A 19,644-nucleotide genomic window follows, 5' to 3' on the forward strand; every position below is an offset into this window, starting at 1 on the left:
AAATTCAGACGTGAACTCTACATCTATATTACGTTTAATAGTTACTATATGGTTAATTTTACTTTAAATCTGAGTCTTTGAAGACTAAAGCGGAACCTCTCCTAACGGCTACATTCCTACCATGGATTGGACAGTTCATTTGGTAGAAAGAGAGAGCAAAATTCACACATAAACTCTACATCTTTATTACGTTAAACAGTTACGTAATATAGTTAATTTTAATTTAAATCTGAATCTTTGAAGACTAATGTGGAACCTCCCCTAACGGCTACATTCCTACCACGGATTGGACAGTTCATTTGGTCCAAAGAGAGAGCAAAATTCAGACATGAACTCTACATCTATATTACGTTAAACAGTTACTATATATTATGAAAGGTGTTTGTCATCGTGGTAGATGAGTTAATCGTTTGTCTCACGATTGAGTGACACAGATGTGGATCGCGACGTTTCGACCGCTATACTGCTGGTCTTCAGCAAGATAGCCACTCTACAGCGAAGAGTATAACAGCCACTCTTTCGCCTAAAGATGCTTCTGAGATACTTGAAAAGATCAGTTGCAATACAAAACGACTGTTTAATAAGACCAGAGACAGACAGAAACGAAAGTTCGATAACCTGTTGATCGAGAAACAGTCTTCTGTTTCAACGACTAGAACACCTCATGTTGACAGAACACCTCAAGTTGACAAATCCAAATGGGTTATTAACTTATCCTCCAGGTCCTTAAGCGACGCTGAGGTATCTTTACTACAGAAAGGGTTAAATTTTGCTGCAACACCCACAAGCATCCCAGCCACTGAGATAGTTGCTAAGGTTGAATCCGCAATAAGACCACTTGACGCAGAACAGGCAGACACTGTCAGGAGAAACGTAAACTCTATCCTCCAGAAGGCTAAGCCTCCTGAACCTAATATCACCAGGGAGATGAAACAAGCTCTCAAAGGTTTAAAAGAGGATAAGAACATTGTGATTCTCCCGGCAGACAAATGGTCGTGCCAGTGTAGTGTTAGACAAAAACACCTATGACGATAAACTGAAAACACTAATTGAGGAGGGTCCATACCGACTTCTTAATAAAGACCCAACGGACCGTTTGAGCCGAAAGTTGACTGAAAAGCTTCTGAACCTGAAGCGAGGTGGGCACCTGACAGAGTCCGTATATAATAAGATCAGGCCCAAACATAAGCAACCACCTAGAATCTATGGCCTTCCTAAGATACACAAGGTAAATACACCACTGAGACCTATAGTTTCTTGTGTGAACACCTTTGCTTATGATCTGTCTTCCTACCTAGCCGATGTGTTATCTCCTTTAACAGGGAAATCAGAGTATACAGTTAACAACTCAGCTCATTTCGTGTCCACTATCAACGGTGAGAGGGTACTAGAGAGCGAGATCATGGTGTCTTTTGACGTAGAATCACTGTTCACAAACGTACCTATCGAAGGCGCCGTACAAGCCGCGTTATTAACGCGGTATTAACGCGGTATTGTCAAGTGCTTCTACGATAGATCGAAACACCTCATAACTAAACCATCAGTTATCTCGCAAGAAAAGAAACACCTCTCATCAGTTCTTGCTTCTAACGGTTATCCGTCTTCGTTTGTGAAAAACATTACGAAAACAAAGAAACAAACATCCACAAAAGAACCTGCGCCTGAAATTAAATCTACTGCGGTGCTACCATACGTCAAAGGATTACCAGAGGCTCTTCGCCGTTGCCTACAACAGCAAGGTATAGGGACAGTTTTCAGATCTGACACAACACTTAGATCACACCTAGTGCGACCTAAGGACACTGTCGACCCTGCAAAACAAGACGGAGTAGTCTACAAGATTCCCTGTGAGTGTGGCAAGGTCTATATTGGAGAGACGGGAAGATCTATGCATGAACGGATTAAGGAACACGATAGAGACATACGGCTTGCTCGAACCCAATCCTCCGCCGTTTCAGAACACAGCAATGCGACGGAACACTATCCGCTCTGGGATGAGGTTAAGTTTATTGACCGAGACCCACATCGGTACACCCGTAGGGTTAAAGAGGCTATTCACATTAGACTTCACCCTGACAACATCAATAGGGATAATGGAATTGAAATTCCGGAAGCGTGGATGCCCACGATCAAACAACACAGCAGCCGATCGGTACCAAAGCGGACGGCTGAGGGAACAATTTCTAGTCTGAACGACGAGGATCGAAATCCTCCAATCAACAACAGCCTAAGAGAGGATCGAAACGCACCAATCAACACAAACCAAGGTGCTACTTAAACTGTCACGCCATCAGTCGACACCATCGCCTGATGAAGACCAGCAGTATAGCGGTCGAAACGTCGCGATCCACATCTTTGTGACTCAATCGTGAGACAAACGATTAACTCATCTATCAGTTACTATATAGTTAATTTTAATTTAAATCTGAATCTTTGAAGACTAATGTGGAACCTCTCCTTACGGCTACATTCCTACCATGGATTGGACAGTTCATTTGGTCCAAAGAGAGAGCAAAATTCATACATAAACTCTACATCTATGTTACGTTAACCAGTTACTGGTTAATTTTAATTTAAATCTGAGGTTTGACTGTATTTAACTCCATTTGAAGTCTGATACCACAACGTACTCATTCTTCACTTCGTATCTCGGTAGAATGGAATCTATATCAGGGCGGTGACTCCTCGCAGAAGCTCTGCGTTTCTTCATTCGCCAGCAAAACCACGCGAAGTAGGAAACCAGGGCAATGATTGCGGCCACCAACACTACAATCGCGACTCCAAGGTACTTGAACCTTCTGATCAATCTTCTCTCGTTTTCAGGCTCCACGCTTCTTCGACCACTCACTTCCGGTCTTAGCGAAGCTATTCGAGGAAACAAGAAAGGTGAAGGCTTGGACGGAAACTGGTCCACGGAAATAAGGTTTGGTTTATGCTAACTGTACTTAGGGGCTCACCATATCACATCAAGTGTAGGAAGCATAAGCACTATTAATTGTTTGTATATTTGAAGAAACGCTTGAGAATAAAGGCTCGGTTCAACATCGCACGCAACCGGCAAAATAGCACCGGGCAAGCCAGTCTGCAACATCGCATGCAAACTTACTTGAAGTCAATGGCTTTTTTGAAGTATGCCCGCGACAATGAGTGCAAAATAGGCCTTATAACGGTTTTCGACGCCATTTTGACGAGTAGGCAAACAGGCTTGAAATAACAGATGTCAAATAATTTTCATAAAACATCGCTTCTGAAAAATTTATGAATTGGAAACTTTTGGCACTAGGAAAAGGATTTTAAGAAAAAAATTGGAGAGATGTAGTTGTGCCAGAAAGAGTCCAGTCGTGTTTTGAATTTTCCATACATTTCCCTGTATTTTTTTTACCCGCGAACTATTTTTAGCAGTAGTTCACGGCTGGTTCGCTATACAGACGAATGTATGGAAAGTTCAAAACACGACTGGACGCTTTCTGGCACAGCTACATCCCTCCAATTTTTTTCTTAAAATCCTTTTCTTAGTGTCAAAAGTTTCGAATTCATGAATTTTTCAGAAGTGATGTTTTATGAGAATTATTTGACATAGGATTTCCATACAAACACTGTTATTTCAATCCTGTTTGCCTACTCGTCAATATGGCGTCAAAAAGTGTGATAAGACCTATCGCATTGCGTGACTGTCCACTATCTACATCGTGTGCAACAGCGTGACGCAATTTTTAGCCTTCAGCCAACCAATTTACAAACTGCTGACCAAATGCACCGTTCCTCTGGTACGAAGAGACAGAACTGAATAACGTCTACGCATGCGTGAGCCCTTGTCGCAAGACTCGAGCTTGAAGTTTGTAAACATCGTTTCCAGAAAATATTTGTTCCCCGACTAGATCTTTGAAAATAAGATTTTGTTTTCGAAAACGCAAAAATCAGACTTGTGTTTTCAAGTAACGCGGTTTTCTTTCTTTCTTTTTTTTTTTTAATTTAAAGCTATTTTTTCCGCTCCTGCTTGTCTCCAGTAAAGCGAAGTCATTTCTTGCGCTTCAGAGCACGGAAAAGGACTTGAAAGTTTTTGTTCGACCACAACGATCTAGCTCCGCTGAACACAACGCGTGGCTTGAAATTAGTCCGCTGTGAAATAGATGACTAAATCTAACAAAAGCAGGGAAGCTCTAAGAAATAAGCACATATCACAAGCACATTTGCATGAAACATTAATTTTACGCTTCAGCTTGGATTCACAATGAAATAAATTAATGGCAAGGTTCCTCAAAAGTGCTTGAATACTTCATCCTGGTGTCCTCTTGTTTAGAAACCCTCTTTCACTTGAATGACAAAAAAAATATCCGACTGAACACACGAAGCCCTTCTTAGTTAAAATGTATGCTAAGTATTATTTCAGTAAATGACCGCATACAAACTAGGAAAAAGGAAATCCGAGTTGGCTCCTATCAGGAGTCGAACCTAAGACCTTCCGATTACTAGTTCCGATGCTCTACCACTGAGCCACAGGAGACTCGTGGAAGCTAAAGCCATTGAACTGTTCAGTCACAAAGACATATCTTAACAATAGTTGGGCTTAATGATTCTGTCCCCAGTTCAGAAGTTATTTTGTCAGTAGATGCAGTCTCTAACATCATGTTCCAATTTAAAGTTTTTCTAATGCTTATCTCGGCTTTGGCTTCTGGCTCTCAGCTCTATTCTGTTCAAATTTTGTTTAGTTTAAGTAAATTAAAAAATACAATTTAACTGTCGGAATACTATAGCTGGTTTGCTGAGCACATTTCAAATGGTGAGTATATTATAGAAGACTCAGCCCGATGAAATGATACACGGGAGCCGGGTAAATTATCTTTCATCTAGTCATTTTTTTCAAGCAGTCGTTTTTAAAAGGCTTTGCTTATATTTGAGAAGTTATTTTATTTTCGTTATTTATTTACTGACTCACCTACTGTCGCTACTGATATAGCTAGGGTATTTTTGTTGAATGGCGACAAATTTCTGTCTTGTACATGTCGGTCTGTTTGACATAAAATATGAGCAACAATTAAACATGATCTTATTAATTTACAGACAATGTAAACTCCTTTTGTTACTGCGCATAAGTTCTGCGCATCTAAGGATGATCCGAAACTTTTAAGTTCGTGGGCTATTAATTGTATTTTTGCGTGGTTTATGATTATGCGGGGAAAGAAGACCTTAGCAAGGGCTGTTGGAATCTAAACAAAAAATTCTTGGGGAGAAACACACATTTTTCGGAGATTATTAAGCTTCAATTTGTTAAAAAATAAATGCCATACATTGCTATACATTTTAAAGCTGTTTAGAATTATAATTTGTTACTTAAGGACGGTGCCTACTAATTAGTACAAAAGTATTTTTGTGCAGTTTATTACTATGCCGAAAAAGCAGATTTTAGCAAGGACTATTGAAATACAAAAAGAAAACTGGGGATAACCATGCATTTTCTAGAGATAACTAAGTAAGGATCAATCATTCTAAAAAGTGCTAAAATAGAAAGCAATGTATGGCATTTTTTATCAAGTTGAAGCTTTATTATCTTCGACAAATACATGGCTACCCCCAATTTTCATTTTGAATACCAAGAGCCACTTGCTAAGTTCTACTTTCTCCGCATAGTTTTAAACCACCCAAAAATATCCCTGTATTAATAGGCACCACCCATAGGAAACCCGAGTATCTCGAGATGCGCAGAACGTATGCGCAGTAACAAAAGTAGGCAACGTCCTTAGTTACCATATGCTAATTAAGAATTATCTAGTGCCCTATCGTCTGAACTCCCCTGAGCGACCAGTTACTCTTGATATTTGGGTGGTCTCTTACTCCGGGGAGGTTCTACTGTGTACGCAAGTTAAGCAGCCTGAAAAGCAGCCGCATAAAGACAATTAACTTGTTTTCGGTACCATCATGGTCTTACGTCAATTCAAGTTAGGGTACACTGAACACCAAGACCTGTTCTAAGTACCAACCTCTAAGTGGCCATGGTGGATGGATGCTTCCTACAATTCAGTTTAGTGATTGTTTAACAAAATGTTCGTCTATATTATTACCACCTACCACGAATGATGATGAAAGCTTCCTCGACTGCGTACCCTACAGCATTCCTCACAATGCAGCTGTATTTTCCTTCATTTTTTTTGGTAACATTGACCAGAGTCAACGCGCGCTCGTAGAATAATTTTTTAAATATTCTATTGTGAAAGAATTCGTTAAATTGTAGTTAACATCTGTTTACTCATTTATTTATTGATTTTCTCACCTGACCATTCGCGAACAACGATGAAGGCCTGCTCTACCGCGTAACCGACGGCATTTCCCACAATACAAGTGTACTTTCCTTCATCTTTCTTGGTAACATTGACCAGAGTCAACTTAACTCCATGGAAATCAAACTTGTTGCCATGTCTTGTAGGCAGAACCAGATGCTGGTTGTCCTTTAAACCTACTTGGTTTATAACGTCATAGGTATCGTCAGGGTACTGTATATACGAATTGTTACCAGAGCTTTTGGAAGGAGACGAAAACCATCGCAGCCACTGGAAATGGGGCATGGAATCACTTAATGCTCTACACAATAAAGTTGCGTTTCCACCAACGAACACTGTAACATTTTTCATCGGCAAGACCACTGGCTTTGCACGAACTCGTTCTGAAAAAGAAAGGAAGACAGGAGGAGTTTTCTGAATCCATTGTTCTTCCTTAATAATAATAATAATAATAATAATAATAATAATAATAATAATAATAATAATAATAATAATCTCTTCATTAAAATATTCCAAATAAAATGTTATTTACAGGTTAAAAGTAGCTATTAAAACTTATTTACAATTCTTTTCGATAAAAAAAAGACTATTTTTAAGCACATTTTTAATAATAATAATAATAATAATAATAATAATGATAATGATAATGATAATGATAATGATAGTAATAATAATAATAATAATAATAATAATAATTGATTACTTATAGAGCGCCATTTATAAACACAGATCAATAGTGCTTTACAATCAAAAATACTAATAACAACATCTATAATTCTAATTACGGATATTAAAATGTCAATAAATACAAATGTAATGATTTACAGTACAATTCTGGTTGGTTATGTAGAATTGAACCATTACTGAAATGATTTCTTAAAAAGAAAAGTCTTAACAGAATTCTTAAAAGTTTCTATAGATCTAATAGTTCGTGATTGTGATGGGACCTCGTTCCACAGATGCGGCGCAGCCGCCTGAAATGCACGCTCTCCCAAGGTTGCCAGCCCCTAAATTCCTCGCTCACATTCACTGTTATCCTGAGAACGTGTGCTCTTATTTGTTTCGCCAAGCCGCGAGTTACGAGCTGGAGAGCGAAGCGAGACAGAGAGGTGAGGTGAGGTGAGGTGAGGAAAGGGGAGGGGAGGGGAGGGAGGCAGCTAAGAGCTCACACTTTCTGGGCTAATTTACCCCCAGGGGGACGGGCAGACTCTCATATGAAAGGAGCAGAGATGCTCGTCGTCTCGCGTAGGGGTGTAAATTTCGGATTTTGGTCTCACTTACTGTGTTCTGTGCAGAAAGCCATTATATTTTGCCGTAAAGGTCTCGTTTAGGGTTGCACGCGAAAATGCTCTATATTTTTTTTATTTGCATGCGTCTTAAAATGGTCTCTTTTAAGGGTCAAAGAAAGCTTGGGCCACGCCCAGATTGGTCAAAATTTCCGACGAGCATCCCCGCCCCTTTCATATGAGAGTTCTCCCCCCCCCCCCCCGGAATTTACTCTCCGTCATTTTCCAAATTTCTGTGTTCCGAGATGGCGGCTAAACACAAATATATAGCAAATTTAAAGGTTCTCCGGCTTGAAAGTCTCTGTCAGTCTGGCGACACTATCTAAGAAAATGAATCGTGTTATTTAAAACTGCTAAGAATCTGGCAAATTCCATCCAATATACTTCCGTAATGATTCAATTTGGTGCCCTTCTTCTAATAAGCGTTCCCTTCCGAAAGTAGTTTTAGTAATAAGCGACCCCTGTTACTATAAGGACCTTTATTCCAATAAGCGTAGCTATTCTGCTCTTTCTGTTCACCAGAAAGCTTTATTATCGATTCAAATGACACTGAACTGAAGCTATCGACGTTAAATAGAGCAGTAATTTTCAAAATTCCTTTATTTCATTTGAACATTCCCCCTATGTTTGTTACTGTTGTTGTTCTTTTTCCAATGAATATATTAAAATTTTGTTTAGCACATTCGGTTGTTCAGTTTCTCAAAAAAGAAATTAGCGCCCTTCCTTGAGGTACCAAAAGTAAATAAGCGCCCCGGGCGCTGAATCGAATCATTACGGTAATGTAAATAAAAATGTCAGGAGCTTATGAGTCATGGGTTGTGACCTATTTAACAATTAGACGGCGAGCTCGAGGTTTCTATCGGCTGATAGTTTGCGAGGGGCGAAGCCCCAAGCCAACTATCAAAGGCGATAGAAACCGAGAGCGAGCCGTCTAATTGTTTTAGCATACCTCAGTGATCGATCTATGAAGCAAAAAATCTTTTTATTTCATAAATTTTGATATATTTGTGTAATAATCACGCGCGCTCTGACGATCGATAGACTGCACCTGTGTAGCCAATCAGATTGCGCGTTACGCTAGAATATGCCTGCCCTTTATGGGCAGCCCTGCCAAAGTACTTAGATGACGCTATGGAATCTGTACAAAAAAGGGCCCTACGCATCATTCTGCCGAATTGTCACTATGACGATGCCCTAATTCAATCTGGCATCACTGCCCTTTCCCAGAGAAGGGAGGTAGCTTGCACAAATTTTATCAAGCGTGATTGCCCGTCGTCTCCTGTCCTTTAAGCCCTTAATTCCTTGCGTGTCAATTGACAGGCCGTACTGCCTCCGATCAGGCGAACGTGTTCCGGTGCACTTTGTCCCCAAGACAAAGCGGTTGGCAGATTTCTGCACCATTAAGTATCAAGACTAGTTGTAATCCTCTTCTCTGTAATTTAGTGCTTCTAATAATATTTATATAATTATTTATTTGACTGTCTGTTTACCGTAGTGTCTTGTACTATTGTCACTGACCATCCTATAAACTATTATTACTTATGGCCTCCTACAGACATAGAGGATATTACACGGCGGTGCGAAGATATGAATTTTATTTTCGAGTACTAATAAAATATTACTTTTAACACGAGAAAGTAAAATTCATATCTTCAAGTCACCGCGCAATTTTCTTTAAATTATATAGACAAATCTATCGCTTGTAATTTTTCATCGACTGTTTGGACAAACAACCATGAAAAAGCGGGATTTGACGTCATAAATATAGAAAATACGCCACTTAGTTTCCGGATGTAGTTTTGGTATGAATTTTACTAGTGGTGTATTTTCCAATAAAACACTTGTGTCTGTATAATAAAACGTGATATCCTGGCGCACTGAAGCGACAAAAAAATCAATCCTACCGTGCACATCAACACTGTATGAATGGCTGATCCAGCCGTAGGCGTTACTAACATTACAAGTGTACTTCCCAGTATCATACGGTACCACGTCCTTCATAACCAACACGGTCGTAAATTTACTCAGGTAGAGCCTGGAGCCTCCTTTTCTATCCTGAAACAAGGCTCCGTCCTTATACCATCTCACGGTAGGGCGGGGATTTCCTGCAGCGGAACAGTCCAGTTTTACTGAGTTGCCAACGGGTACAGAAATACGATTTCGCTTCATCTTTTCTGTTGGTACAGTAAATTTCGGAGGAGCTATCAAAAAAAACAAAGAGCAGCAGTTTTAGTAAAAAGGTGTTTTTATTGCATAAATCACTTAAGGGGGCTGTTATATCGGAGGATACTGCCGAAGACTGCGGAAAGATTGTCTAAAAAATGAAAGCCTCGAGGTCAACTGTGAAATTTTGAGAACAGCCTTTTTAAAAGCCGATGGCATCAACTGATATACAGCAAGCTTACTTATGTTATAACCCTCTGATTAAGTTCTAAAACGAGCTTTCTATGGAAACGACGTAATAATCGGTGATGACAACGGCATGTTTGCAGTTGAATAAATGCAAATTAATTAGTTTGCCAGATTTCATTAAGCTGTGATTGGTTTGCAAAGACTAAGGGCGTTCTTTCTTTGGTTTACTTGCCGTAAAAAGTCGGTGGACTGTTATTAAATCGGACGACTGTAATTGTCTGATACTGCGGCGCCTAATCTCGTACCCAGATCTCAGTCGGTTTGGGGATTTTTTTCCTTTTTTTCTCCAATTAGAACACTTGGGAAATTAATCGATGGGTTATTTTTGGTGTAATGAACTAAAGCCATGTTCACACTAAACTTAAATTATATTCAACTGTATTCATTATTTCAGCTTCAGGTTGTTAATTTTAACACGACATTGTTGCGCACTTGTTTAATACCATACTTATACCATTCCTTGGCTTACTTGATCCCACTCTAGTTTCTTATTATGAATGATATTTAAATCGTTTTGCACTGGCTCTTCGCCTCACCAGGCAATAAATAGTTTCGTCTCTGCGTACCACCACGTTACCATCTACGATTTAACAAATGAGTTCGCCTCCATTCGTCCGCCATTTTGGTTAACCACGCACTGTAATTACTTCAAGTTACAACCGCCTTGAGGTTGTTTGAACAAATCATAATCTGATTATAGTCAGGGACTGTAGTTAGTTGATGTGAACGGCCTCCAAATATAATTCGACTACAATTCGATTTTAATTGAGGTCTAGTGTGAAGACGGCTTAAGTCAATAAGGTAATTTATCCAAGCGGTAAACAAATTCAACTGAGGCTAAATAACCTTAGCGACCGTAGTTGATAAAACCAAAAATTTGTTCCCACTCCCTCACCGACGTAGCACCACAGTTTCTTTGGAAACATAGATCACCTTATTTTGAAGAACAAAGGTGCCGTGGACTAAAGCAAGTCATCATTTGGTCGCTTTACTGTGGTACTTGCATTCTTTCCTCACGCAAACTGTTTTTTATTATTATTTTTTTGTTGGTTTAGGGGAGGGGTGTGCATTATTATTGAACATAATTGTGCTGGGACTATGGTATATTTACATATATATTTTAAAAATACTAGTAAATAAATAAATAAATAAATAAATAAAATAAAAAATAAATAAACAAATACATTGACTCTGTTTCGAGAAATTTCAGGAGGTCTATTATGTAGTATTAATACAACTGTAATCTTACTCGGCGTTGAATTCCTGTTGGTATCCGGTGTAGGACCTAGAAACGTAAACCAAAAATAAAACAATTTCAATGAAACTTTCGTTTTGAAACTGTCTTTTGCCCAAGCAGGTAAACTGGTATCAAACGAACAAAACGACATTCTAAATACTAGCTCTGTCCCTTCTGGGGCACCACGCAGAGAGATCTACCTGAATAACAAGAGGTTTGCAGTGGCAGAACAACTTGGTATTTCCGGGCTCTTAACTTTGTCTTCATATACGACTCAGAATGTACATCACCTTTGGCTGCATTAGATTGGTTTTTGTTTGGAACGGGGGCAGGGATGGTGTAGTGGTGATAGCAATCCCCTCCGACCCATTTTTTCCCGGGCTCAACTCCCGGAATTGACACCATATTTGGGCAACTTCCTATGTATTCTCTTTGAAAAATGAAGCAATCTCGTACCCAGAGTCCTCAGGCTGGTGCAAGTGAGCACCACGAGAGACTCTGGAGAATTTAAAAAAATTTAAATTTTTTTGATTGGCTGCTCTGTTTTAGCTCCGTAACGGCTTCCGTTGTTTTACCGCAGAAATCCTGCGGTAATAAAATTCCAGTATCCCAGAGTCTCTCCTGGCGACCAACCGCTCGCCAAAGCGCCTGAGGACTCTGGGTACGAAATTGAAAATGAAATCGAAGCGATGCTATCACAACTTGCAAATCAATCATAGACGTTTCTGTCAGCGGATTTACGTGTTGCGCGTGTGCAGTTTTGTTGTAGAATCCAAGGAATGTCGGGATCTTCTGAAAAATAACTGCGGCCGAAGGGGAAATTTAGTACTACCTGTTTTCGCTTGCCTAATTCACTGTCCCTGCATTATCTTTACAGTCTTTGTTCAAAGTAAAAAACATTGAAAACAATAGATCACCTTACGGCGATTCCATCGAATTGCATTGTGCATCCTTGCTGCGCATAATTTTTCGCGTCATTTAGCGCGCGCACAACATTACGGGATTTCCTTGAGGTTAAGCTCGGCAGGAAAATAAATCGTTCTTTTCTTCTAAACGAGCACGGTGACCCCCATTTTTTAATCCATCAATTTAAATGTCATACGGTTGACCACTATATATCGCGATTTAAAGAAAAGTTTAATACTCTGCTTTGAGATATTTTTATTTTAATGCTTTAAAAAGCACGTATTTAGGTAGTGCTGCTTGCGTGTACACGCAGCAAAACCTTTAATTTCTTTCATAATCTTAATTCCAGTTCAATAAAAATAGTTTTTTGTGTAAGATTAAAGTAAATTTTGTTGAACTGCTTCGATATTTTAAAGCAAGAAATTAATTTTTCTAGAAATGATAGTTCGGCCTTTTCTGATTACTAGCGTTCCTAATTTAAACCTCGTGGGTCATCTATTTACTATAATAGCCATTCAGGTTGCACAAAAACGAGCACAGTGACCCCCATTTTTTATTGCATTTTTGTAATGCTCATAACATAGTCATGAACTGGACCAAGTCTTAGACAATTTTAAATACTCCTTCTTTTTCAGCGGAATCACCTTAAGGATAACTGCGTTTTTTCCTCGAAGATTTGTAACTTTTTTTCTAAGCCGGATGTGAACTCAAAAGCTGCTGCAAAAATATCTTCGAATTCCGATAACAAATTGTTCAACCCGGGGTTGTAATGTAGCTCGGAGCTCCCCCCACACCCGGGGCATAGAGCAGAAAGTCTTCGTAGATATCACTGTCATCGTCTATTCCCCTGTTTGAAAGTGGAAGGAAAAAAATTCATAAAAAGAAATAATTTAGTAAGTAAGTAAGTAAGTAAGTAAGTAACTTTATTTAACCAGGGTAGCCCATTCAGCTACGAGGCTGGTATCCATAGGGGCCCTGGGAAATAAAGATATGACCAGAATGTACAAAATTTCTTAAAGTAAAAGTTTAGAGCCGACGGAATACAAAGCAATCAAACGACGGAGAAAGGAATTCTATATTTTCCTAGTTTTATTTATAACTCCGCTGGCCACATTGTGAGTGAACCGCTTTACAACTTGTGAGAGGGTCGCTCCGAGGTCCCAGACCCTTGGCCCCTAGAAAAACCAAGGCAAACGTAAACTTACTTTCGACACTCAATAAAAAAACGCTCCATTTAGTTTGTTTACTTACTTTCAACAAAAAGATGAATATAAAGAACGTTCTTTCCGCCGCAAGTATTCTCAGCAACACACGTGTAGAGACCTCTGTCGTCTTTTGTTGTCCTCTTTATCTTTAGGTATCTGTTAGCCTTGACCCTCATTCGCGTGGAGCTGCTTGTTTGGAGTGTTATATTGTTCTTTTGCCAATAAACGGAAAGTTTGTGCTTTAATCCTTTGTCTTTAACCTGGCAAAAAAGTCTCACGTCCGCTCCTTCAACAATATCAATAATCACTGTTTCGTTCCTCTGAGCGCGGATTTCAGGAGCTGAAAAAAAAATAACAAAAACAATAAAACAACAACAACAACAAATTATCCGTAAGGGAAGCGATACATTTTTTCTGCAAGTCATTAAGCCTTGGCCGCCTTTAGTTAATTTTCCTCCAGAATTAGTGCCCCAGGAGGGGTGCTTTTCAGTATCATTATATTTTTTAGTTATTTCACAAATGAGATAGACTCTGGTGTTATATCGATATCAATGGACCAATCAATATAATAAAATTGTAGCTTGGCTACGAGGCCCACGGGAATACAAAAATATTCATGTCTGAAAAGAGAGGCTAGGCCAAACTAGAATTTTGATATACCGAAATTGGTCTGTTGTTTGCAGGCTGTAAAGAAATCTTGTCCCCCATTTTTCTGTTAGAAAATACTGGGCAGAAGTTATTAAAATATCAATAAAATTCACCCTGGGTGATCATATCCTTAATTCTCATGACATCAGGAGTTGAATAAGCTTTGATATTACAAGGCGACATTTAACACTGATCACTATTAGGGCTTAAAGGATTAATAAGTATTAGCTACGTACCCATGCAGTTGTTTTGTGCTCGATGTGGCAAACAATTTAAGCAGGCATGGCCAAAAACAGCTCTCGTTGCGGTCATTCTTTCATGAAAGACAATAATATCTTGAAGCTTGTATGTGCCTTTTTCAATTTTGGGTTTAGTATACTTCTTCATTCCTGAGAATAAGGTATTATTACGCGGGATGCCCTCAGGCAGACCGCGTCAAGTTTTCGGTCAGGTATCATCCTTTTACATTAAAGTGTGATAGTCACAAATTGGATTAAACTCTGTTATCGCCTAGAAGGGATATTTTGAAACTCTATTGCTGTCATTATCTTCAACAAAAACGATCCAATCAGAATCATTACTTAAGCTCCACGTATATTTATAGGTCTTACTAGGGCAGAGAAAGAAGGCTTTTGTCGTGTGCTTAAACTTGATATTTTACATTAAATTGGCGACCATTTTCAGTATTGTACATTTCAAGACTGTAATATGCAGTTTTCAGAACGAAAAAAAACTTTTTCAAGTTACGAATCGAAAGAATAAGTTCTAAGAAGTAATCGACAGTTAAACGGTGGAAATAACAAGCGCATAACAGGCGTTTATTTCGCCAAGTGGTGGGAAGCCCAAGGCACAAGCGCGGAGCGCGAGTTGACAGGGAAACAAAATTACAAATGACTGGCCTTATGCTCTGCGCTTGGCTAAATAAACGTCTGTTCTGCAGAGTAGTAGCTGTGATCGTTTATTTTAATTTCTCCTAGCTTACGAAGCAAGCGTTTCCGTGGAGTTTTCTGCTCTCGTCCCAATTTCTGCGCGGTCAAACAGCGAAAAACACCACCTGAGCAAACGGAAAGGCTTGCTACGCAGGCTTACGTTTCCCCTAACGATATCAACAGAGCTAATGCTATGTTCCAGACTTTATAAATAAACAAAACAAAAGTTGAAACAAACTGAGACAAAAGGGAAATTCTCTGGCTAGGAAAAATAGCCTTTTGTTTCCGTCAGCTGGCTGTCGGGGTAAATGTTTATACTGCACGGTTGTAACGATAAAAAGGGAAATTTCCAACAGTTTAGTTTAAGAGTCAGCGGACAAAATCATAAAGCGTGGCCACTGAAATAAGTAAAATAAATAAACTGCCAAAAACCTGAAAACAGGAACAAAACAGTGTCAGCTAGCATTTTCGTAAAGTCATCAACAGCTTGTAAGTCGTAAATACGCCGGGAAATACTTTTCAAAACTGCGCAAATATTTGACAAAGACCCTTTTTTGTTATACGAAATTGCTCTTAGGGTAATGTGAGAAATTTATTAATTAATAAGTGATTTCACTTAGGAAGAATAATCTACAATCATTTTTTTTACAAGTTGTAAACCGATTTCCATCCCAGCCATCGGCTGCCAAAGATAATTCATACTTGTTTCTGTGCACCAGTAGGGTTATTTTCAACTATTTATTTTAACATCTCGACGACCGATACAAAACTATGTTCTGGCTATTCAGAGGGAAACTAAAAATAGGCGAGAATGCCCATTGATAAGTGTTCTCGGTGGATTGTTCTCTGAGCTTTGAGGTGGTCTGATAATAACAATGTAATGGAAGCTGTATTACAATTTAAACTAAGTAATAAAGTGAATAAAAAATAGATACAATAAAAATAATAAAAAATGATTTTAAAACTAATAAAGGACAACGGGCTTCTGGAGCCAGGCCAGGGTAGCTCAATACAAAGTTTGAGAGTATTGCCAACTTTGAAACTTGGATTGCATGCAAATGAGAATGGGCCGGAAATATTACCAGACACGAGTTGTGCCAAATAAAATAACCAATACAGGGGTAAGCGTGAAGAATTTCCGGCTGTTTTTATCACATATTATATAACTCGAAAAATTAAAATAAAAAATTCACAGTGAAGTACCGCTCCTTTCGTTATTTGTTCACTATGCCAGCATTAATTTTAGCCAGCTGTAACAGCAAGCTCAGTCTAGTGATTGAAATTCAGATACTTGGTTGTTGCTTAGTTTGATACTGGAGAAATCAACTCCGATTAACGAACGTCATCATATATTAAATCCCTACAGTCAATATATGTCCTGATCTCGACATATATTGTACTTGGCAAAATAAAAATTTAAAAATCACAGAGAAGGCCAAAGAATAAATTCACTGAAAAATATATTTAACAATTATTCCACTCGCGCTAGTTGGACAGGTTGGACATGAGATGATAGATAGCCAAAGACACTGCAAAGAGGCCAATGACGCCGAGTCGAATGTAATCATACCATATCCAACCAGCGTAAGTGGGATAATTGTTTTAATAAAAGCAATCACGAAATATTAATAGATCTCGCTGATTTGGCTTTGCAAGAACAAACAGAAGACAATTTAATGGAGGCTATTTTTCGGGCATGGTATAATGGCTCATATACCATAGCAGTTAAGCCAATCAAATCCGTGTAATTGTATTGTAACCAGTTTCTAATAAACCCAGTTATTCTATGTCTTATGTTCTTGTCTTCAATATTCAGGGCGGTTTTCTCTGTATTTTACAGTGGTTGAAGTTCAGTTACTGTGTAATTTAGCTTTGATGCGCTGGGACAACAAGGCAAATCACACATATATAAACAGCCTTTCAGAAACATAGACACGTCCCACAGCCTCCTGATCAGAACACGATTACTTACCGGTTCCGCGTATGGTGACTGATTACTATTCGCGGGCAGACAAAACTTGAAAAACAGTGATTTCGATTCATAGACATTTACCTGGGCACATGGAAGATACTCCTTCGCTATAAAGTAGCACCAGACCAAGGAGAGCTGTCGACAATGTTTTCCACAACAGGAACATGGCGAAAAAATTGTATTTCTTGCGTGCTGAACACAGTCTTCAGTTCTACAAAGAATGAACAGCTCGCTAGTGTGATTGAAAAGTTTGGAACAATGTGTTACTCAGAAAATACGCAAACACATTAAACTAAACATAATCAGGGATTAAAATCCATCACATTGTTCTTGTTTTCTTCAGTTCATGGTCTGCCCACCTCTTCTAGTTATCACAACAGAGTATATCCGGTGAAATGTAAATCTTACTTACAAGGCCGCGCGCATTTGCAAAACTACGTGATCACAACAGGAAGCCGGCCGTGAAAGGTCGTGGCACTCTTCATCTGATTTGAGTAGACTGCAAGCAGTTCCTTTCTGGTTATTCGAGAGGTCGCGCGAAATATCCGAGCGCGAAAAAACTGGAGGGAGCGAGCGGAGGGGGGCTTGGGGAGAGGAGGGGAAAAGGCCAGTCTCGTTCCGAGCGCACGCACCCTCTCGACTAACCAGAAAGGGACTGCTTGCAGTCTAGATTTCAGTGACTGGTAGTGCGAGCTGGCTGGCAATGTTTGCCAGCATGCGGTAAATTTGTCACCCCCTGCAACGTATCTCGCAAGGTTGAGAAAATGAGTATCATACCAGTCAGTCTTTTTTTCCCGAAAGTCGCAACCCAGAATTTAATAGGGATTGTTACACCAAAACATTTTCGTCCGAGAAGACCCTGGAAATCGCTGCAAAAAGTAATTTTGTCACGTGACACACTTAGTTTTTGCCTTTGCTGCATTTTTTCACACGCTGGATTTCCCCGCTCCCTCGGGTCGGGATGAGCGTGGGCTCATTTTTCCGAAAAGCGGCTGGTAATCGAGCCTAACATTTTCCGTTCAAGAAATGAGAACTTATTCCTGATTTGAGGAAAAACGAATTGAAGATTGGAGTTGCGAACTCTTTAGGGCCCATCTGCCATGTAAAAAATGGAACAATTTACAATCTTGGACAAGCTAACCAAAGAAATTTACCCTCCTCTCCCCCCTCCCCCCCCCTTCCCACCCAAAAAAAAAAATTTAATGATGAATTCGCGCGAAAAGCAAAGCGCAAAAATTGTCGGCATCAAATAATGCAAGAGGTTATTTCTCTCATTGCGCTCTGGCACAGTTGAAGACTAGTGTTACTATCTGAAAGACTGACTAGTTAAAATTGCCGTTTGCCGTGTTGTCAGTCTCTAGTAAGGTATTGGCCAAGAGACAGCCAACAGGAGCATTTTCTGCTGATTGAGCTTTAGGATATCCATCTTCTAGGCCTGATCTCAGGCCACACAAAGCCGATAATGCACTAGTTTTAGGGCAGCAGGGATGGCGCAGTGGTGAGAGCACTCCCACCAATGTGGCCCGGGTTCGATTCCCAGACTCGGCGTTCTATGTGGGTTGAGTTTGTTGTTGGTTCTCGTCTTTGCTCCAAGAGGTTTTTGACCGGGTAATCCGTTTTCCCCCACTCCTCAAAAACCAACACTTCTTAATTACATTTCGATCTGGAAAGTGTACCCCAATTAGTGCTCTGCGCTAATTACTTTTACTCTAAAATAATAAAAACAAAAAATTGATTTTGTTCTGTTTAATTCAATTTTTTAATTAACACAACACAACTAAACACAACTAAAAATTTCGAACAGAATTTAACAAAATAAACAACAACGTCATAACCACTCTGGCGGATTTGGTATAATCATGCATGAAGTCGAGGTCCCACATCCAGAGTTATTTAACGTGCACTGATGAACAACAAGCTAACTAACCTATGGAGCGTTTTCATTCATGTGACTGCTGGTTATATTGGTTTACTGAAACAAACGAAAGGATTTGCATGAAAATAGAGTTCAATTCCTAGAGGTTTAGTTTGGGACACCAACATGGCCGCCATTTCTTTGTTTTGGGACACCAACATGGCCGTTGTGACGTCATATAAAAAAACCTTCTTTTTTCTCACAAGATCGTGAGGGCGCGAGTTCGATAAAAACCCGCTGGGGTCAAAACCAATTGAACGCAAACAACGCTCGCTTAGCACGCGTTCTCGCTTCACTATTGGAAAAAAATTAATAAAAGCTACAGATGGACTACAGCTGGGCGGTAAGTTTCTTGTAGAAACATTAAGACGTCATATGACCAAAACAACAGCGCATCGAATAACTCGCATTTCGATCGGAATGCCTCAACTCTTTCAGCTTCCCTGATGCTATGACATCAGTTGTACCAGACTATCAAGATGGCAAGCTTTCAAATAACTTGTCTCCTCGATTAAACGCCCCTCGAGTATGGAGGGAGAGGCCAAGGTATCCCCACCAGGTTCAGAGCGGTCAAACGACTGGGCATGCGCGCAACTTAGAAGACTTGTCAAGGAATCCTTTCTCGTGTGTAGTTAGGCTAAGGAGCCGATGGCATGAGCTAGGTTGATTAGCCGAGATGAGTTTCATCCCGGTATTCCATGAGGTGAACCAGGTGTTTAAGCATGATTATGCACCATTTGTCGAGTCAGGATAAAGCTTTTATGATTTTAATATATTCATAAGCGAGGTGCGAGTCAACGGTCGAGTTGTTGCAATGTAATGTTCTGTGTGTGCGGGTGAATTAAAATACTGATCTTAG

At 39.5% G+C, this 19,644-nt stretch overlaps 1 protein-coding gene and 1 pseudogene across 7 annotated transcripts; one reads left to right on the top strand and one right to left on the bottom strand.

Annotated features, from left to right (window-relative positions):
* The first annotated feature begins 435 nt into the window (after positions 1–435).
* LOC146465862 (uncharacterized) lies at positions 436–1,486 on the top strand (annotated as a pseudogene).
* A 79-nt stretch (positions 1,487–1,565) lies between these two features.
* LOC146465863 (fibroblast growth factor receptor 2-like) lies at positions 1,566–17,391 on the bottom strand. 7 transcript variants are annotated; one of them, XM_085127946.1, is made up of 8 exons: positions 17,230–17,352; positions 16,952–17,081; positions 13,368–13,661; positions 11,223–11,258; positions 9,466–9,762; positions 6,269–6,658; positions 4,937–5,008; positions 1,566–2,865 (listed from the first exon to the last, which is right to left on the bottom strand). In XM_085127946.1, exons 2-8 carry the CDS (start codon positions 17,034–17,036, stop codon positions 2,597–2,599), a joined length of 1,443 nt encoding a protein of 480 aa, XP_084984072.1. In that variant the 5' UTR covers positions 17,037–17,081; positions 17,230–17,352; the 3' UTR covers positions 1,566–2,596. The 7 variants fall into 7 exon arrangements, with proteins under 7 accessions (XP_084984072.1, XP_084984070.1, XP_084984071.1 ...); XM_085127944.1 differs by having other exon boundaries at positions 17,194–17,240; XM_085127945.1 differs by having other exon boundaries at positions 1,567–2,865; positions 17,283–17,387.
* Positions 17,392–19,644: the final 2,253 nt, after the last annotated feature.

Source organism: Pavona decussata, unplaced genomic scaffold, assembly GCF_977016875.1.
Source record: "Pavona decussata unplaced genomic scaffold, jaPavDecu1.1 SCAFFOLD_155, whole genome shotgun sequence".
In the NCBI taxonomy this organism is placed as follows: domain Eukaryota; kingdom Metazoa; phylum Cnidaria; class Anthozoa; order Scleractinia; family Agariciidae; genus Pavona; species Pavona decussata.